The sequence below is a fragment of the Adiantum capillus-veneris genome, chromosome 8, assembly GCF_014529385.1.
Source record: "Adiantum capillus-veneris isolate H3 chromosome 8, ASM1452938v2, whole genome shotgun sequence".
Classification (NCBI taxonomy): Eukaryota; Viridiplantae; Streptophyta; class Polypodiopsida; order Polypodiales; family Pteridaceae; genus Adiantum; species Adiantum capillus-veneris.
In genome coordinates, this window is record NC_140938.1 from 5,130,199 (window position 1) to 5,152,792 (window position 22,594).

The 22,594-nt window shown below is 45.3% G+C and overlaps 1 protein-coding gene across 1 annotated transcript in view; it reads right to left on the bottom strand.

Moving 5' to 3' along the window:
• Nucleotides 1-704: 704 nt before the first annotated feature.
• The window catches only part of LOC147451613 (autophagy-related protein 2-like), a 37,145-nt gene continuing 15,255 nt past the window's right edge, over nt 705-22,594 (bottom strand). The window contains exons 12-14 of the mRNA XM_086517510.1: nt 1,662-1,855; nt 1,392-1,585; nt 705-1,303 (exon numbers count right to left, since the gene is read on the bottom strand). Coding sequence (XP_086373636.1) covers nt 1,246-1,303; nt 1,392-1,585; nt 1,662-1,855 — 446 coding nt within the window. The 3' untranslated portion in view covers nt 705-1,245. The remainder of the gene's footprint in view (nt 1,304-1,391; nt 1,586-1,661; nt 1,856-22,594) is intronic.

Sequence of the window (22,594 nt, forward strand, 5' to 3'; positions counted from 1 at the left end):
TTTGGGGAGGCTTATATGTCTTCAACATGTCTACGTGATCCTCACCTTGTTTGGAGAAACTGAAAGTAAAAGCGTTCTCTATTCAAGAGGGAGAAATTATGACAAGATGTGAGAAAGAGAAAATTGCATTGTCTAGAGAGAGAAAACTTGCCACTAGAGTATCTAGAGAGAAGATCGACTTTAGGAGAAAAAAAAATTAGCAATCTAAACAGAGGAGAATCTGAAGAGACAGTTTGCCATGGACTCCACTTCTAGAGAGAGACTAGGGAGAGACCAACCGTGACCAACCATACACATGCAATGATCAATTGTCTTTGATCTTAACAAAACCCTAACCCTAAAACCCGTCACAATGGCCATCACTCATCTCCGCCAGAGTATGTGGATTTGTGAGAGATGATTGGGACAACCGCACTTACCTCAAAGAATATTGCCTCATTTAAGCTTTGTTCACCATGTCTCTCTTTGAGCTTTATTATGTTGATTTGTGCTTTTCTGACTTGTTAAGAAAATATTGTTGTACTCATATGAATGCCTTCAAGACGACGATGGCTTCGAAAGGGGCCTAGACAAAGTCACCAACTTAAAACACTAATTTGTAACCTTACCACACGCACACAAAAGACTTCCCTTAAGAAAACCAGCCATGCAAAAGAAAGAGTATCTCAGTTCAAGATTCCATTTTGACATAGCACTTGATTGTCTTTGAGACATTTATTGAGAAAACTCAATTGTGGATTGTACTATTAACAAAATCAACCTTATGCACTAAAAAGTGTTTTGCAGTGTTACAATCAGTTTCAACCTGTGTTTACATGATATGTACGAGGGGATGTGGGTTATGGCCCTCATTCTTGAAGAGTTATGGGTTATGGCCCAGATAAATTATACGGTTTGTGTGTTCTCCGACACCATTTCTGTCAATATCAGTATCAAGGTATAAGAATGAAGCGACATGAGTTTCAATGGCTGAATGTGAAGGCTATCCTACAAACCACTACTCCACCATATGTCTACTATACAAGTAGGAGATATGTTACACTAGTTACAAAATGGGATATGGTACACTACAAGGTAAGGACTAAGTGTACACTTTCAACAGCCGCCGACGTTGGCAACGAGCCCCTCACCCATGACTTTTATATGCCTGGATTCATCACCTCCACCTTTGCATTGGCATTCCATTATGTCCCACATTAAACTATCCAGAAATCCTTCAAAATGTTAGAAACGGTGTGGTTCTCACTAGTGTGGTGGCTCTGAATGCTTCTCTTCAGACTCTCGTCGCCGCTCGGGATCAAGGCTGCACACGCACAAGAACATGGGTTCTTTAAAGAAGGAGACCTTGCATGCTTCACATGCTATGGCATAAAGACTTTTCAAATACAGACCTACTGCGCAGCCCCAGAAGGGCACAGTGCAAGGCACCAGCGGCAGCCACAGCTGGTGCTACTGCAGCCGAAGGAGCTGCTCGCAGGGCACTTGCCACAGCCATGCTTGGACCTTCTTTGTGATAAGCCTTTAAGGGTTGGCCTATTAATGAAGACGCTGTTCTCTCCAAGCCTTGACTGAGGCTTTCATATGCCTGTCACATCATCTTGTTAATGTCTCGCAAACTTGCGACACCACCACAAAAACTAGATAACAGAAGTGATGAATACCTGCAGCAGACCCTCACGCATGTCCCCTGGTTGCCCAGCCTTAGTCCGCACTTCCCCCTGTTCAAGCGAACTTGTAAAACCGAAAGACCCCAGCGCTAATTCTGTCTGGAGTAGCATCTCATGTGCTCCGGCTGTCAGCTGCACTCCCAGTCCCACAGCCTCCAAAGAAATGCTTCGCAAAAATGCTTTAGCACCTGCACACAAACATGCAGCAACAAAGTCAGTCTCCTCAAGCTGGAGTAGTGTTTTAAGTTACCGGTTACCACTCCCCGAATGCGTATATCTATGATGGTAAGTATACCATAATCAATACAATCCTAGTCAGCTCCATTCTGTAATAATGTGTGGGTGTAGTACATCATACATCTAAGAAAGAGAAAGAAGACCCAAAAAAAAAGCTGTAGGGGCTGAACTCAGCCTATGGAAAAAAGTTAAATACATTTAGTTTACAATACAGATGCCAGCAAAAGGTCGATGAGACCCTTACTGAGAACAATTTTCCAACGTCCCATCATAGAGCATACATAAAGAGCACATAGCTAAAAACGATTCACTCCATAAAATAAAGGTACTAGATTTCAGCCAGCGCCCTGATAAATATATTCAGGTGACCTTTGTAAAAGGTAAATCTAATTATGAATTGTGCATGACCTTCCCTTGCAGAATAAAATATCCAAGTTTCTATTGTAGTATCTAGGAGCCACCTCTTGGTATTCTACTACCTCAAGACCTTGAGACGGTGTTCGGAAAAGGTTTACCTCAGCTTAGCCTTGAGCCAGTTGAAAATCGAGATTAGCCAGTTGCAAACCAAGGAAAAGGCAGTAAAATATACAAGAAAATAGTTCAAAAATCTAGCAAATTTGGGAGATTCCAATAGTGTTTCCGGTTTGCATCTTGGCAAGGAGGAAACCCAGCCGTCTAGGAGAAGAGACTTTCCCGAACACTGCCTTGATATCAATAAGGCACCCTATGGATTCATGGCTAAATTTTAAGCCATCTGTTGCAGAGCAATATATTCAATCCAGGCAACCGAAAGCACACACGCACACAATTTCCTGCCCAAATCTGGTCGCAAGTCACTCATGATTTGCGCCGCAAAATCACAGTGGAGGAGGTGTACAGGTGCTGATGTGGCAGGCAGCGTACAGGACAGATGCTAATGTGGCTGACTTTGTGGTTGGAGTTGCTTTATGGGTCTCGGGCCTCGGTTGTTGATAACATATGATGTTCAAGTGCACTTAAGCACTGTTTTTATAGCAGATGATTTTTGAGTTTCTTTTGGGTTTCTTTTGGGGCTATTACCTCTAAACACTCTGGACCTTATGTTGAAGGCGAGGGTTCTCAAAGCTTTATGATATTTTGGGTTGCACTTCACTGCTACAAGTAAATTCTTCTCAACCCAGAATTTTATCACAGCTCTTGTTCCATCTGCTCCACCGATTCCTCCTCAATCATTTGTCAAAGGTGGCAGCGGAAGATGCAATAAAGACCCCCTTCCCCATCTACGCCAAGGATTGCACTAACTCCTATGGAGGAGTTGACGCAGTTGTTTATGGACAACAAGTTTGAACGCGAAGCACGAAAAGCAAAAAGAGAAGCAGACAGAAAGGCCTACGAAGAAGAAATGGCAGACATAGATCGTGAATACGAAGAAAGTATGGCAGCCATAGAGCGTAAGTACGACTTGGAAGACAAAGAAAGACAAGCCAAATTGGATCGCGCGAACAAAGAAAGTCAAACCAAATTTGATCGCGAGAACAAAGCAAGACCAGCAAAATTTGATCGCGAGAACAAAGCCATAAAAGAAAAGAGCAACCAACACATGAAAGAGTTCTTGCGACTCTTTTCTCAAGTGCAGGCACAGATGCAAGAGATTCGGGAAAAAGAGACTCTCTCAGTCTCTTCTTCTCCCAAGCATGACACACAGGATTTGCATGATTATAAAAAGCATGATGAATTGAATGATAATGATGAGCATGATGATTTGAATGCCAATGATTTGCATGATGATTTGGATGACACTGACAAGCATGATGATTTGCATGATCAAGATGTGATTTCTCACAAGCATAATGATTTGCATGAAGAGGATGTGATTGTTCACAAGGATGATGTGTTAGTTGATACTTTCTCTAGTGAAGCTAACCTCATTGCAGATTCGATCAATCACGAAGAACCGATCTTGGCTCTCGAGCCTAGGTCCAAAGAACCCCCTCAGGAAGAACCGATCTTGGCTCTCAAGCCTAGGTCCAAAGAACTCTCACAGGAAGTATTATGTGTTCGCATGATTAGTCAGCACGCATTGTATGAGTGTTTGATTCGTGAGCGTTTCCTGTATTTTCGTCAGCATCTTTATGTGATCCCTTTTCCTAGGCATGACATTTTGTACTTTGAGCACGTTTCACTCATGAATGAGCACAGATGTATGCGGATTATTCATGAAAAGCTGAAAAGTATGCATTCAAGGAAGTCACATTCCAGGTTTCTTCCTTGGCATGACACATTCATAGAAAGAGCACATGAAAGTATGAGCACCAAGCATGGGCATTTCCGTTGTGAATTGCCACAGCTGATTGATTTAGATTCGCACAACAAGATTCGATCTCATTGTTTGCGTGTGTGTGGTGAACGGTTCGGCAATCCGTCTCTTTGTTCATCTACATTGCATGCACAGTCTATTAGGACGATAGGATTTTTTTCAATCACTCTACATGGAATAGGTATGTTCATGGTTTTGTGTTGGAAATGATTTCAGGAATTTTCAGCAATGGAGATTCTTGAAGAAGAAAGAAGCATGACTCTCGATGAAGTTGAAGCATTGAAGGAGCCACAAAAGATTTTGTGTCGCTTTCGGCGCGGCCCAAAGAAGCAAGCGTTGCAGACCTTTATGAGGTTCAAGTACCACACGACCCACACATCAGAGTGGGCCGGGGAAGTGTCCCTTCCAAGATTCCGGGATGCTATTGGCGATCTCCCTCGACGCCATACAGTTCGGTACGAGTACCTCACTTTGAAAAGGAGGGGATGTCACGTGACACATCCAACCCTATGTATCCATGGACAAGCTACAGAATGATCAGGGTTCAATCAGTCTAGATTTAGAGGTGATATGGCACTTTTGTGAGTCTGTTCGCAGACCGTGCATGCCCAGGCACTTAGTGTAGATGCATATCCTCTGATTGCACACAGCATGATCATAAGCATTCCCAACAGAATCCATCAGAATCCTTCAGGGGAATTTTCAAGTGCATTTAGCCTATTTTCCCTATTTTTGACATTTTTCACTTATTATTTTTAAGTGACTTTTGTTGGGAAGTAGGTAGGGCAAATTGAGTAAGTTTGTATATAAGCAAATCTAGGCTAGCACTAATTGGCAGAAGAGGCAGCAGGAGCACACGCTCAACAGGCTACTTCTCAGCAGAACCCCCAAGAGGCCTAGCAGTTTTGCTCCACAGCAACCACCTAGCGTTTTAAGACCAGATCAGCCAGTGTTTTTGCTTTTGCAAATCCCTAGCGACAGAAGCCTCAACAAGAGACCTAACATTTTGCAGTTGTAGGCCATCCGGCGACAGCAGAGCTGTTTTCAGCCCTAGCGTTTTTTATTTGCAGATGAGCCCCAGTGTTTTGCAGATTTACCGCAACGGATCATCAAGAACCACCAGCGTTTTCAGTTTTCAGCCTTTAGACACCGCAAATCAAGTCCCGAACCTTGCAGATCTCACCTTCCCGCAGCAGTTCCTCGCCGCACGGTCAATTTCCGCAAGGTTTACAATTTCAACCCGAAAAACGCAGATTTCAGCATCTGCGTTTTCAATGTGTCGTCGTCGTACCGTCGCCATCGACATCATCATCGACATAGAGTCAGCCCTTAGCATTTTCAGATTTCAGCCCGTCTTGTTGTCGTCCTCATCGTCGTCGACATCATCGGCAAGTCCAAGCATTGTAGAGATTTGTGCAATCATAAGTAGACCGCTCTCGCCATCGAGAGTGGGGCCTTCGGAGGAGGGTTTTACAACATCTCTGGTGTCGTATTCTCTTCTCTATCTCTCAATCTCATACACTTTCACGCACAATGTCCATTCACTTGTTTGTGATCATTGCACTCGCTCATTAAGAACGGAAGGCTCTCCCTTCCATAAGAACAAAAGGAACCTTGAACACAGTTTGGAGCACTCATCTTGAGCAAAGTTCAAACATTCATTCTGAGGCACCTTACAGAGCCGAGCATAGAATGAAGAGATTATGAACCAAGTGAAAGACCTCTTGGAAAAGGGTCTTGTCCAGCCTAGGACTTCACCGTATTGCTCTCCAGTGTTGTTGGTTTTGAAGAAATTCTAGCTATTTCCGCGATACATCATAAGAGCTTCGAGGATATGGTCGATCAGTATGCCACAGATACAGATTTTGGAGACGTTTTTACACGGATACGGGATGGGGAGACAATAGCAGGATACTCCATTCGGGAAGGCTACTTGATGAGAAAAACCATGTTGTGCGTTACACAGCCGTTGAGGGAAAAGGTTATGACTGAATGCCACTGTCCACCTTTTACGGGTCACCGCGGCATTGCTACCACCATGAAAGGGGTAGAGAGATACTTCTTTTGGCCGAGACTCAAAAAGGATGTGAAAGAGTTTGTGCGCAGTTGCTTAGTATGCCAGAAGGTCAAGTTTGATAGGCATAAGGCACAGGGATTGTTACAGCCTTTACCCATACCCACCCGCCCCTGGGAAAGTATTGCAATAAATTTCATTTTTGATCTCCCGAGAACACAGAGAGGTCACGATGGTATCTGGACTGTTATTGACAGATTTAGCAAACAGGTTCATTTCATTCCAGTGAAGAAAACAGTCAAGCCGGATCACTTAGCGAGATTGTTTGTGGCCCAGATCTTCAGATTACATGGCATGCATGAGACGATTGTCTCCGACAGAGACCCCAGATTTACGAGTTTGTTTTGGAAGGCAATTTGGGAGAACATTGCCACGCGGTTGCAGTTCTCGTCATCGTTCCACCCGCAGACTGATGAGCAATCTGAGATTGCAAATTCAGTGGTTCTAGACTTATTGAAGTCTTATATCTCAGATTAGAAAACTCAATGGGAAAAGTATCTACCTTTGGTGGAATTTGCCTACAATAACACGATACACTCTTCGATGGGGAAGACGCCATTTGAGATTGTTGAAGGTGCTGCGAAGGTTTCACCCTTCCTAAGCACGAAAGATAAGACTTTTAAAGCGGGATGAATATATGGGAGACTTAGATACGGCTTCTGCCAAGGTTCGCGAGACTTTGCAGAAGTCTCAAGAACGACAGAAAAAGGCAGCGGATCGCCATCGTCGCGACTTGAAATTGAAGGAGGATGATTGGGTGCTCTTACGTTTTGAGAAGGCACGCCTGAGAAAGAAAAATGGAAAGGAGAGGCTTTTTCCAAAGCTTAGTATGCGATACTACGGACCTTTCTAAATCACTGAAAAGATAAATGATGTCTCCTTCCGATTGAAACTGCCTGATACTTGGAGGATTCACAATGCATTTTATGTGACTCGTGAGTCTCTTGAAACCTTTTAAAGGTGATGTGCCTGATGATGGGGAGCCTGATGAGCAACCCGAAGTGGAAGAAAACGAGGAGATCCTTGTTCCTGAACAGATTTTGGCACATAAGGATACGAAGAATAAAGGTAAAGTCCAAAGACGACTCTTGGTTAAGTTCAAGAACTATCCTGCATTGGATGCGAAGTGGATGGAGGAGGAGGACCTAGCAGATACTCCTCAGATTGTGAAACTTTACCTCGATGCTTTTGGTTTAGCATAGTCTACTCCAAATGGAACCCAGAATTCAGCTTGGCCGGAGATCTGGTGCAGTGGGATGCACAAGAGGGGAGTCACTCCACTCCTTTGTCAACAGATGCCTTGATTTAGATACTAGAGTCACTGATGTCTCTTTGAGCTTCAGGGATACTGAAAGCTGACAGTATTGTGCTTAATGACTTTATGAAATGGAATTCCTGATTATGATATTGATTTGTTCGTGACTTGTTTTAAGTGCAGGAACTGATAGACGAAATGACTGCAGCATTTTGGTCTAATTGATCTCAAATAGACATGGTTGCAATAGGGGTTAGTCAATCGGACATCGATGAGGTCCCGATTGGATCTAGATGCGATTGCTAGCTACATTGCCGATAAATCATGCTCTAAGATCCGAATGAATGTTCAATGTCATGTGATGTCGTGTGATGTGACTGTCAATTGGTACATGTGCTAGATCTGTGTTCCTAATACGTAGGTACTAACAGTCAATGTCTGCTAAGACGGTTTATGGCCTCTGTCTGTTTTGCACGCGTAATCGAGGGCGATTACAATGCTTTCAAGAGGGGGGTATGTCACAAAGTGATGATGTGGCTACAGAGAGCAGAAACCCTAATCTCTACCAAAAACCCTAAAACCTGCAAACCCTAATTTATGCCAGAAACCCTAACCTGCAGAAACCCTAATTTCTGGAAACCCTAACCCTAACTGCTGGCTGAAACCCTAAATTAGGTAGCAGAAATGCCACGTGGCAGCAGTACGGACTTCCGGGAATTGTGGCAGATTTTCCGGACGCTGATTTGCAGCTTTTGAGCGACGCAATGCTGTTGCTTTTCTCCACGCAAGTTGTGTGTGTGTGTGTGAGAGAGAGAGAGAGAGAGAGAGAGAGAGAGAGAGAGAGAGAGAGAGAGAGAGAGAGATTCTTGCTTTATTTTAAAAGGTGCTCAAGAGAGAGCTTGAGAGAGAGAGAGTCTACTTTTGATTTGGAAGCTTTTGGGGCTCTGCTTTTGGGCATCCCTTGTAAACTTTAAATAAGCGGTGAGGGCTCACTCTGCAGGGCATCTAGACGCAGAGTCTGAGAGTGAAACCCTAACCGCTCTCTTGTACTTTGACATTGATTACTACATAAAGAAATACCGAAAGGGGCGCCAATCTTTGGGGCCAATATCTCTAGGCACAGAACTCCGCCGGGCCAATGCAAAATCTATTGTGATCTGTAAATTGTTTTGAAGTGGTTATTTGGTGCTGTCGTGATTGATTCTTGACTTGGAGTGTCCAAGTCTGTTACACTCTCTCTGACTGGCCGATTTCGAGGGGTGCCGGCAAGAACTAGGATATGTCACCTATGCAACTTAGAGCCAGAGACAGAGCTGCACTAAGCGGCCGCTTCCACTGCCTGTTCAGAGAAGGGTTCGGACCTTTTTCTAGAGTCATGAGTTACAAGGATCAGAGGTGTCTCGGATTGTTCCTGCTAGAGTTGCGCAAACTCGGGGAGAGCTTGCTGAGAACATCAGAGGAAAGACAGTCCCAGAGAAGAACCACATATTTCTTTACACCAGCCAGAGGAGAGCCAACGGAGCAATCATTACAGCAGATCTCAGAGCGTACTCATACTAGAGGTACACTACTTGTTCGAGCCACGGAGCTTGGCAGATCCAGACGTCCACAACCTCGAGGGGTCTCCCACTACCGACGAAGGCTGCAACACAAGATACAGATCACTCTAGCTCAACATGCAAGACGCCCAACCAGAGTACTGACCATGGAGGAGGTCGATGAGATCCGACAGCGACCGATGAGAGATTTCTCTCAAGTAACCTAGCCCTGCTGCAACCCCCCCCCCCCCCCCCCCCCCCCCCCACCTCGCGCTCTCCCCTGCTGCTCCCTCGTGCCCTCCCCTGCTGCCCTACACCCTCGCGTTCAGCTCAGCTCCCCCCTCGCGCTCAAACCCCCCCTCCCCCCCTATCCCGTACGTAGAGAGAGAAATCGGGGGAGAAAAAAGAGCATAGAGAATGAAGACAAGAACTGGCTCGTGATCCGGTGGGTACCTCAACTCCGATCTAAAACACCTGCAATGCCAAACACATGAACAAGGCACACCTGTGGAGAAGAGAGATCACTGAGGTAAAGAGGGAGACTCAAGGGCCAATCTAGCATATCTGTCTCTAGTAGTATCCCACAAGCTATGCACAAAGGAGACTGATCTGGTAATCGCCTCGATCTCCATAGGAGGGGCAGCTAGCTCTGCTCGAATGATAGCGTGGGGTACGGAGGCCTTGGCTTTGATCAGACGAGAGATCATAGATACCAAGGGCCTCTCCATACGTCTCCAACCATCTTGGCCTACAGAAGGTCCCCATATCTGCACCCCATACAACATAACTGAGGCTACTAAAGTATCATAGACCCATAACTTTGTCCGAGGTTCCTGGAGAGAGAAATGAAATGAAATGAAATGTTAGCCTCCTGTGGAACTGAGGCTTTGGAGGGATCTCCTCTTGGCAGGAAGCCTGATCTGAAGGGATCGGGGCTGCCCTATGGTGTGGCTGCCCCATGACAATCATGGATTTGCTCTTCTCATATGCCTGCACCATGATGGAGGTGCTCTGCATCTGACAAATCATAGCGCCTCCACGCATCTGCACTTAGAAGGAAAAACGCTAGGCGTACTGTGGAAAACGCTAGCCAGATCCCCTGCTGGCCATGAGGAAAAACGCTGGGCTGATGTGGAAAACGCTAGGGCTGCCCCCCAAGGGGCACACTGTGCTCCCAAGTGATTGCACACAACTGCACTCTCAAGGTGCCCATCCCTTGCCTATATACCTGACAAAGACCAAGTCGGCCAGCCAGCAGCCAGCAGCCCTCACGACCTGGGAAAATGTAGGAAATAGGAAAATGGCACCAGAGCTTTGTGGGCTGCAGGGAAAAACACCGGCAAGGCTGGGAAATATATCCCCAGCCTGCAGGAGCCTGATGGCCATGGAACCGAGCCAAAACCCGAGCTAAACATGGCTAGACACGACCCTACATGACAGACCTGCCTCACACTGGCCGAGCACAGCCACAAAACAGCCCTCACTCCCTAATCTGCCCCTAGGAGATACCGGGGCTACCACCGGAGAGGAATATGAACTCTAACATCTTTGACTACTCAAACGTAATATAACACAATTCCAGACCCGAAAGTTTTTCTTCCTCCAACGGTGTCCGTTCCTTCTCTTCATAGGAGGCATAGTCTTTTCCATGTGTTTTCGTGTACTAACGCAAATGAAAATGAAAGTATCTCTGGAGTATATTTCAACCCTTGAAATACAAACATACGTGACCCTAAATCTTAGGGTTGATTACATAAGGTAAGCACTCATATAGTGCAAGGGAGAAGGCAAGCTTTTCATTAAAGCTTCGTCACTTGCACCAACTACTCACACACACACACTGTAGAGCTCACAATGAGTAAAAATCAGTCCCTCTCAATTTGGGCGCCCCCTCTTGCTGCTGGACTTAGCAAACTGACCTAGAGCCGCCATGTGTCCACTTTGCCTTTTTTGAGTTAATTTCCTAGTACCATCAACTTATAAGTGTTGTGCGGGACTTTGAACTGAGCCTAGACATACGGATTACAATGCCGATCGGCCCGACTAACTCGTGGCGACAAGACCTTCCCATCTAGGGGTGAAACTAGTCTTATCAAGCACTTGAAAAGGCCCATAGTAATGCATACTGAGATTAGGAAACAACCGTTCCTTGCCCTTCACCTTCTTTAACCTTGCCTTTTCAAACCTCAATAGAACCCAATCACCAAGTGAAAACAACAGTTCACGTCGGTGACGATCAGCAGCCCTTTTCTGCTTTGCCTGAGTCTTCTCCAATGCAACTTTGATTCTCTTATACATTTCATCCATGTTCTCAACATATTGATCTGCCTCAAAGATCTTGTCCTTTGTATGCAAAATGGAAGGAACCTTTTTGCCACCTTCAACAATCTCAAAAGGTGCCTTGCCTGTGGACGAATGCACCATATTGTTGTACGCATACTCAAGCATAGGCAAATACTGTTCCCACTTGCCCTTATTATCTGACACATAACATTTCAGCACATCCAAGACAATATAATTAACCTCTTCTGATTGTCCATCAGTTTGTGAATAAAATGAAGACGAGAACTTGAGCGTAGTGCCCATGTTCTCAAACAATCCTCTCCAAAACAAACTCGTCATGCGAGGATCACAATCACTGACAATCGATTGTGGCATACCATGGTACTTAAACACATTGAACATGAACAACCATGCCATCTGATCAAATTTTATCTTCTGGCCTGTTTGTTGAACCTGCAGATAATGGTCCATACACCATCATTCCCTGTCAGCGTTCTTGGAAGATCAAAGATAAAATCCATAGCAATGCTTTCCCATGGCTTATCCGGAATCAGCAGTGGTTGTAACAACCCTGGTGCCTTTTGCCTGACAAATTTGACCTTCTGGCAAATCATGCATGCTCGCACAAAGGCATCCCCATCTCTCCTCAAAGTAGGCTAATAGAAGAATGTCTCTACCGCTTTCACTGTCGCATCAATTCCACGATGCCTTGCATATGGTGGGACGTGACTTTCTACCATGACCTTATGTCGTAATGGCCTAGTGACACATAGTGTGCCATGCATCATCATAAAATCGTCTCTGAGGAGGTAGTGTTCATGGCGTTGTCCTTCTTGCAGCTGTTCAAACACCCTCGCGAAATCTTCATCCGTTGCATATTGTTCCTTCATGTCATCAAGTTCATGATGATAAGGATTTGAGATGGCTGAAATTGTGGTTTTCACAACATTCTTCTTGCCTTCCACATGCTTAATCTAAAAGTGGAACATAGAAAGAATGTTTGCCCATCGCATATGCTTTTCCAACTTTTGATGCGATGTCACAAGACGAGCACCACGTGCCAATAGAAAAGAACAGACTGAATAGACTTTTAGCACTTCAATAACAACTGAACTGAAAGAGAGAGACGATACGCGACACAAATGGCGGAATTCCACCCCAGAGAGTATTGGCCCCAAACCTTGGCGCCCCTTTTGGTATTTCTTTATATTGCATCATCAAAGTACAAGTCGGTACTCCAGACTCTACACCTTCTCTAGGAAGCATACCAGAGAATGAGCCCTAGCCTCATATCTAAAGGCCCTTGGCTTGAAAAGCAGTTATGTGAAAAGCTTCAAACTCAAAAGCAACTGGCCCAAAAGCAATGCCCAAAATCTGCCAACACATTTTGTGGGAATCCATACAACTACCACGTCAGCATTGTCAGCGCGTTTTGCGAAAATCAGCATTGTCAACGCGTTTTGCGAAAATTTGCCGCGTCAACACTATCCACGTGTGTGTGTGTGTGGGTGGGTCCCGCTTTATTTTAAAGACTTTATGTCACTTGGGCCCCATCGGATGGGGTCCCCATAAGTTGGTAAGACTTCTTCTTCTGCTGTTGCTTGTTCTTCTTAGGGTTTAGGCCCCTCGGCCGTGATCTGCAAGTTGGCTCCATTCTTCAAGGCTTGACACCTCTGCAGTTTGTGACATCCCCCTTCTTGAAAGAAAGTAATCGTCCGCGATTACAGCATATCTGCAAAACAACTCAAGTTAGCTCAAAAATTTCGCAGGGTCATTCCGAGGGACAATCAGTTTGCTCTTTTTGTTAAGGAGTTGGCTTCTCCTTTCGGCTCTTTTCTCCTTTCGGCTCTTTTGATCAAGGAGTTGGCTTCTCCTTTCGTCCAAATCACAACTCTTGATATTCCGGCTAGTAAAATTAGCCATCACACCAAGACCGCACTGATCTTCCACGGGTGTCTTGATGCACTAAAATTACATACCCAGGCAATCTCATCCAATTAGGAATATTCAATGGTTGGCACATCACAATACATAACAAATGATCGCATATGCATGTTACAAGATATAGAATCATAAAGTCATCGATGAACAACCTAACAAGGTCCGGGCCGGGAGATAGAGGCCTTTTACAACCAAACGCCCCCCAGACTGCAGCCTGCGTCGTTTGGAGGTGCTGAGAGTAACCATTGCTCAGACTTCTTAATACTCCTCCCGTATAACCATCCAGGTCCGGGCCGGCAGGCCGGGAGTAACAACAATAATATTTTTCAAGCATACAACCAAACGCTCCCCAGACATCCCTTCTGCGTCGTTCGGAGGTTCAAACAATACCAAAACAACATTTCTCACTACTCCACCCAGGAGTAAAATCACCAATCATTGAAACCAATATTAAAACCAAAGTCAAACATTTCAAATCGGCACCAAGACAAGTTCAAAACAGATACCATCCATTTCAAACAAATTTTCAAACAATATTTTCTAGCTCTGAAGAAAAACAAGTAGAGAGTTCATTCGAGGTTTTGTTCCGACAACCGAACTTTGAGGACAACTGGCTTGTCCTTCTGCATCACGGTGATGGTTCGGTTCTGAACCTCGAGAGTTGCATCATTCTTGTCGTGCCAAGGCATGTCCAAGAGAACGTCGCAATTGCCCAACTTCATGATGTGCAAATCAGCTTTTCCATGATAATCTTGGATAGTCACTGGAAGAGCACCAATGAGCGGTACCACTTTCTGAGTTTGCCCCGTGGCTAGCTCAGCTTCAATTTCTCTACTCTCTGCATCATAATCAAAGTGCATCTGCTCTAAGAATTCTGGATGGATTAAGTTCTCTGTAGCTCCGGGGTCAAAGAAAATAAGGGCTTTGAAGCCCTTTGCCCCGTGGCTAGCACAGCTTCAATTTCTCCACCCTCTGCATCATAATCAAAGTGCATCTGCTTTTAGAATTCTGGATGGATGAACTTCTATGTAGCTCCGGGGTCAAAGAAAATAAGGGCTTTGCCATATGCTCGACACAATTCATTCGTACTCTCAAGGCGTATGTCATAGATATCAGGAACTAGTCCAATAGCGGGTCTAGCTCTCTTAGATGGAGGTGGCGCTGGGGTTCTGTCGACCATTGGTGTGGGCGTCGGCTCCGTTGGTCTATCAGTGCGATGGGGACAACTAGAATAGTTATGCCTTAGGGGTGCCACAGTTTGGGGCCAGTGCACTCTCGGGGTGGGGGTGGAGGTGGAACTATGTCTTGTGTGGTCTTCTTTCAGTTCAGCTGTTTTAAAGTGCCTAAAAGTCTGTTCACTCTGTTCTTTTCCGTTGGCACGTAGTGTCGTCCCGTTACATAAGGAATCCTATAAATAGGACCTTGGCTCATTTGTGAGCTATCTTGTGTGATCACCAAAACCCTTGGCATCTCTACTCGCACACCCGTTTGGTGTGAACTTGGTGGTATGGGGCACCAGCCGTTGTGGTAGAGGCTAGCCTATTGGCTGCAAGCTCCCAAGCTCGGGGGTGAGCCTGTATATGGCTGGGAGGTGAGCTTGATGTCCACTCTCTACGTTGGTTTATGTCACGTGACACATCCCAACCCTATGTGTCCATGGACAAGCTACACCACAGCAGGGTTCCTGTCAATCAAGTCAGTTTAGATTAGCAGTGATCTGGCACTTTTGTGAGTCTATTCGTAGACCGTGCATGCCAAATCACTTAGCATAGATGCATATCCTCCGGTTGCACACAACATGATCATCAGTATTCCCTTCAAAATCCATCAGATTCAGTCAGGGGAATTTTCCAATGCATTTAGCCTATTTTCCTATTTTTGGTTATTTTCACTTATTATTTTTAAGTGACTTTCCAACAAAAGTAGGTAGGGCAATTTTGCTAAGTTAATATATAAGAAAACCCAAGTTAGCACTTTCTGGCAGAAGAGGCAACAGGAGCTTTCCGCTCAACAGGCAACTTCTCAGCAGTACCCCCCCCCTCAACACCTCCAGCAGATTACCATCGCCATCCACTCACTTCTCTTGGCGTGCCTCGCCTACAAGATCCACCCTCTGGCGTTTTTAATCATCAGCAGCAGACCTAGCCCATAGCGATTTTGACTCACAGATTTCAGCCAAGAGCAGCAAATTTACTAACGCTAGCAACCAGCCCTTTCCAGCGTTTTTTTCAGCATTGAATAACCTGTCCCTCCAGCGTTTTTCAGCCTGGGAAAAACCTGCAAGTTCAGCGATTTTCAGCCTATTACAAGGACCCAAAAACGCAGCCATAAGGTGCATCATCTCAACGTTTTTATTCAGCACATAACCTTCGACAAAAACAGAGAATTTCAGCCGTACGAATCATTCCCAAGACCATCCAGAACCTCAACACTTTCCCCTTTTTGAACAGCGAATAGAAGAAGACCAATTTCAGCCCTAAAGTCATCACCGTCGTCGTCATCAGCATAGTCCAAGGTGCATCAGTCCATTCCATTCGCATTGTACACCTTTGTGCATTCAAAGTTAGACCACTCTCGCCGACGAGAGTGGGGCCTTCGGAGGAGGGTTTTACAACCTCTCGGGTGTCGTATCTCTTCTCTCTCTCTATCTCTCAGTCTCATACACTTGCACGCGCAATGTCTATTCACTTTCTTCGTGATCATAGCACTTTCTCATTAAAGACGGAAGGCTCTCCCTTCCATAAGAACAAAAGGAACCTTGAGCACAGTTCGGAGCACTCATCTTGAGCAAAGCGCAAACATTCATTCCGCTGTACCTTACATTGGTATCAGAGCTTTGAAAGTGTTCTGCATTACTCAAGGGAAGAACCACATGAACCACAAGAATTTTTTTTGCTTGTTGCGGTCGCACGAACCCAAGTTTACTTGGGCGTGTCGATTCCTAATCGTGTTTTGTTGAAGAGTGACAGGAATCCCACGAAAGAAGGGCTTGTCCAACCTCCCCTTGTGTCTCTTTTCACTCATTGAGAGCGGACCGTGCACTTAGCGGCCGGCTAATCGAAGTGAGGTGGGAAAAAGCAACCTTGGCGTGAGCGCAAGGCCGCCAAGGGGTGCGCCCGCAAAAAGGAGTAGAACTCGGGTGAAGAGAAGATCCTTCTTCAACGCGATTTGCAAGCGAAAGAAAACCTCAAGAACCCAAGACCCTAAAGACTCAAGAACCTCAAGATCCTCAAGAACCCAAGATTCTCACGAATCAAGGACCTCAAGACCCTCAAGAACCCAAGTTCCTCACGAGCTTAAGACCCCAAGATTATAGTGCATGGTCGTCACCCGAAGCGGAATGGATACTTCGCATACAGGTGATGAGCATGAGAGAGGCGACGAAGACTCGTCCCCACCCGGAGATGATTTCTTCAACCCTCCCCCTTCGCCATCTACACCACCAAGTGCACCAAACCCTATGGAGACAATGGTCAAGCAGATGATGGCCATGATGGATAGACAAGAAGCAAGTCGCCTTGCTCAAGAACGTGAGCGCCTTGCTCAGGAACGTGAGCGCGATGAAAGAAACGCAAAACTTGCCGCAAAACAAGAAGAAAATCGACTTGCTCTCGAACGCGAGCGTGATGAACGAAATGAACGCAAAGCAGAAACGGACGCCGAGCGAGAATCTCAAAGTGAGATTCGCAATCAAGAATTTATTTCCCAAGTGCTAGCCTCGAAGACCGAACCACCCAAAGATCGTGGGAGTTCCTCTAGTGGTGCAAGCCACGATGCGGACTCCAACAACCCAGTCACCAAAAAGTTGACTTTCAGTAAGTATGATGGTAAGATGGATGCTACGGTGATTCATACTTGGTTACATCAATTTAATGCTTATTTTGCAACAACTAAGAAAATAGGAAATAGCAAAGTTTTGACGACAGCTATGTACCTTGCCGGTGATGCCATCAATTGGTACCATGCATGGCAAGAGGTACAGCTAGCCGCGCACCTAGAGGCAGCCGACGATTTCACGCCCCTCTTTTAGTTGGGCTGATTTCCAAGACAAGCTCAAGGCGCGGTTTATGCCACCTCAGTACCTCGCACGATTGAAAGAGGATTGGCGTAATCTCAAGCAACATGGTATGCCAGTCATGTCTTTTTCTAACCGTGTTTTGCAGCTAGGCACTCAATTACGCAAGTCGGATGATGAGCGCAAAGAGGCTTTTCTCTTTGGGTTAGACGAATACATCAAGTTTGATGTTGAAGTCTTTGACCCCGCGGATCTCAACAAGGCGGTAGCGATTGCTCTCGCACAGGAGATGAAACACAACAAGGGAAAGCCTAAGGAGAACAAGACTTCCACAAGTACCTCGCAGACTTCTCAGAACCCTCAGAACAGTAAGAACGGTAAGAATGGTAAGAATGATAACTCTTCTAACCAATCTACCAACAGTATCTCATCAAAGAATTCTTCCAATGAATCTAAGGGTAAGGCTAACACACCTAGCTTACTCCAGATGAAAAGGTAGCACAAGGAATTGTAGGAGGATACATCACGTCATAAGAACAAAGCACGTATTCTAAGGAAGGTCGTTGTTTTCATTGTCACATTAAGGGTCACATTAAAAGAACATGTCCTAAGCTTGAATCGAATGAATCTAAAGAACCCACAGCACCCACTACATCTGTCAATACAATGAATGATAACACGAGTGTGCCCCAAGTTTCTCAGGACCCTCCCATTGATGATTCTCTCATTAAATGTTATGGTCGTACGTCGGGGCACCGTTTTGTCATATTGTTTGACCCAGTGTCACGTGACACATCCCAACCCTATGTGTCCGTGGACAAGCTACACCACAGCAAGGTTCAATCAGTTCAGTCAAGTCTAGATTAGCAATGATCTGGCACTTTTGTGAGTCTATTCGTAGACCGTGCATGCCCAATCACTTAGCATAGATGCATATCCTCCGGTTGCACACAGCATGATCATCGGAATTCCCATAAGAATCCATTAGCATCAGTTAGGGGAATTTTCCAGTGCATTTAGCCTATTTTCCTATTTATTGGGATTTTCACTTATTATTTTTAAGTGACTTTCCTACAAAAGTAGGTAGGGCAATTTTGCTAAGTTAATATATAAGCAAACCCAAGTTATCACTAAATGGCAGAAGAGGCAGCAGGAGCACCTTGCTCAACAGGCAACTTCTCAGCAAGACCAACCCCCGCGACTACTCTGGCGTTTTCTCCACAGAAGACCTAGCGTTTTTGCATCAGATCAGCCTTGGCGATTTGTGCGCAGCAGATCAGCCCCGGCGTCATCACGACACAGCAGATCAGCCTAGCGTTTTTGCATTTGCAGAACCCCGGCGACAGAAGGACCAATTTCAGCCCTTGGCGTTTTTGGATTTCAGCAACAAATTAAGACCGGCATTATTCACCTAAAGTGTAGCAGATTCAGCCCGCAAAGACCATCAGTTTTCAGCCCTAAGAAACCTCATTTTTTCAGCCAAGAAAACGCAGCCAAAATAGTCATTTTCAGCCACCGAAACAGTCTAGAAATTCAGCGACTAGAAGATCTCAGATTTCAGCCGTCGTCGTCGTCGTCGTCGTCGTCGTCGTCGTCGTCATCGTCATCGGCATAGACCAAGTTGCATAGTCCATTGCATACGCATTGTACACCTTTGTGCAATCAAAGAATAGACCACTCTCACCGACGAGAGTGGGGCCTTTGGAGGAGGGTTTTACAACCTCTCGGGTGTCGTATCTCTTCTCTCTCCTTCTCTCAGTCTCATTCACTTGCACGCACAATATCCACCCACTTTGTTCATGACCACAACACTCTACAAGACGGAAAGCTCTCTCTTTTCCTAAAAACTAAAAGGAACCTTGAGCAATAAAGATCACTAATCTTGAGAAAATACAACATTCATTCCGTTGCACCTTACATTGGTATCAGAGCTTTGGAAGTGTTCTGCATTACTCAAGGAAAGAACCACAAGAACCACAAGAAATTTTTTTGCTTGTTGCAATCGCACGAACCCAAGTTTACTTGGGCGTGGCGATTCCTAATCGTGTTTTGTTGAAGAGTGACAGGAATCCCAAGAAAGAAGGGCTTGTCCAGCCTCCCCTTGTGTCTCTTTTCACTCATTGAGAGCGGACCGTGCACTTAGCGGCCGGCCAATCGACGTGAGGTGGGAAAAAGCAACCTTGGTGTGAGCGCAAGGCCGCCAAGGGGTGCGCCCGCAGAAAAGAGTAGAACTCGGGTGAAGAGAAGATCCTTCTCAACGCGATTTGCAAGCAAAAGAAAACCTCAAGAACCCCAAGAACCCAAGACCCTCAAGACTCAAGAACCTCAAGAACCCAAGATTCTCACGAGTCAAGGACCTCAAGAACCCAAGTTCCTCGTGAACTTAAGAACCCAGACCACAAGAACCCACGACTTCAGAATGATCATCACTCAAAGCGGAATGGATACTTCGCTTGGAGGTGATGAGCATGAGAGAGGCGAAGAAGAATTTTCCCCACCAGGAGGTTTTTCCGACCCTTCCCCATCTACGACAAAGATTGCACTAATTCCTATGGAGGAGTTTGACCAAGAAAGAGAAGCAGAAAGAAAAGCCTACGAAGAAGACATGGTAGCCATCGAGCGTAAGTACCAAGAAAGAATGGCAGCCATAGCGCATGAGAGCGAGCAAGCACGCTTGGAAGCCAAAGCAAGAGAAGCAGAATTTGATCGCGAGAACAAAGAAATGCAAGCCAAGTTTGATCGCGAGAACAAAGCAATAAGGCAAGAGATGTTGCGACTCTTTTCTCGAATACAGGCACAGATGCAACAAGATCGGGAAAAGGAGACTCTCTCAGTCTCTTCTTCTCCCAAGCATGAAACACAGGATTTGCATGATTGTGTGAAGCATGATGATGATTTGATTGACAATGACTTGCATGATGTTTTGATTGACAATGATAAGCACAATGATTTGCATGATGAGAAGCATGATGAATTGGATGCCAATGATAAGCATGATGATTTGGATGCCAATGATAAGCACGATGATTTGAATGATAAAGACAAGCATGATGATTTGCATGATGATCAAGATGTGATTTCTCACAAGCATGATGAGTTGCATGAAGATGATGTGATTGTTAACAAGGATGATGTTTTAGTTGATGCTTTTTCTAGCGAAGCTAACCTCGTTGTAGATTCGATCAATCACGAAAAAGCGATCTTGGCTTTCGAGTCGAGGTCCAAAGAACCCCCACAGGACGATTCGATCATTCAGGACGAACCGATCTTGGCTCTCGAGCCTTGGTCCAAAGAACCATCACAGGAAGTATTGTGTGTTCGCATGATTGATACGCACGCATTGTTCAAGTGTTTCATTCGTGACGGTTTCCTGTATTTTAGTCAGCATCGTTATGTGATCCCTTTTACTAGGCATGACATATTGTATGTTGAGCACGTTTCTCTCATGGATGAGCACGAATGTATGCGGATTATTCATGAAAAGTTGAAAAGTTTGTATGTCAAGAAGTCACATTCCATGTTTCTTCCTTGGCATGACACAGTTTCCGAAAGAGCACATGATAGTATGAGCACCAAGCATGGGCATTTCCATTGTGAATTGCCACAGTTGATTGATTTTGATCAAACAGAAAAGCTTCGATCGCATTGTTTACATGTGTTTGATGAACGGGTTGTAACTCCGTCTCTATGTTCATCTACATTGCATACACAGTCTTTAGAGAAGACAAGATTTTTTTCCTTCACTTTACATGGAATGGGTATGTTCATGGTTTTGTGTTGGAGATGGGTTCAGGAATTTTCAGCCATGGAGATTCTTGAAGACAAACGCAGCAGGACTCTAGAAGAAGTTGAAGCAAGAAAGGAGATTCAGAAGACTTTTGAGTCGCTTTCGGCGTGGCCCAAAGAAGCAAGCGTTGCAGACCTTTATGAAGTTCAAGTACCGCTCGACCCACACAGCAGAGTGGGCCGGCGAAGAGTCCCTTCCAGGATTCTGGATGCTGTTGGCGATCTCCCTCGACGCCATACAGTTCGGTACCAATACCTCACTTTGAAAAGGAGGGGATGTCACATTACACATCCCAACCCTATGTGTCCGTGGACAAGCTACACCACAGCAGGGTTCAGTCAGTTCAGTCAAGTCTAGATTAGCAGTGATCTGGCACTTTTGTGAGTCTATTCGTAGACCGTGCATGCCCAGTCACTTAGCATAGATGCATATCCTCCGATTGCACATAGCATGATCATCGGAATTCGCATCAGAATCCATTAGCATCAGTTAGGGGAATTTTCCAGTGCATTTAGCCTATTTTCCTATTTATTGGGATTTTCACTTATTATTTTTAAGTGACTCTCCTACAAAAGTAAGTAGGGCAATTTTGCTAAGTTAATATATAAGCAAACCCAAGTTAGCACTAAATGGCAGAAGAGGCAGCAGGAGCACCTTGCTCAACAGGCAACTTCTCAGCAAGACCAACCCCCGCGACTACTCTGGCGTTTTCTCCACAGAAGACCTAGCGTTTTTGCATCAGATCAGCCTTGGCGATTTGTGCACAGCAGATCAGCCCCGGCATCATCACGACACAGCAGATCAGACTAGCGTTTTTGCATTTGCAGAACCCCGGCGACAGAAGGACCAATTTCAGCCCCTGGCGTTTTTGGATTTCAACAGCAAATTAAGACCGGCATTATTCACCTAAAGTGTAGCAGATTCAGCCCGTAAAGACCATCAGTTTTCAACCCTAAGAAACCTCATTTTTCAGCCAAGAAAACACAGCCAAAATAGTCATTTTCAGCCACCGAAACAGTCCAGAAATTCAGCGATTAGAAGATCTCAGATTTCAGCCGACATCGTCGTCGTCGTCGTCGTCATCGTCACCGTCGTCGTCGTCGGCATAGACCAAGTTGCATAGTCCATTGCATACGCATTGTACTCCTTTGTGCAATCAAAGAATAGACCACTCTCGCCGACGAGAGTGGGGCCTTTGGAGGAGGGTTTTACAACCTCTCGGGTGTCGTATCTCTTCTCTCTCCTTCTCTCAGTCTCATTCACTTGCACGCACAATATCCACCCACTTTGTTCGTGACCACAACACTCTACAAGACGAAAAGCTCTCTCTTTTCCTAAGAACTAAAAGGAACCTTGAGCAATAAAGATCACTAATCTTGAGAAAATACAACATTCATTTCGCTGCACCTTACACCCAGGTAGTATGCATGATGTGATCAGTTCCTCTCTTGTTGAGAGAGCCCACCTCGAAGTTAGTCCGAGATCTCCTATCGAGGTCTCT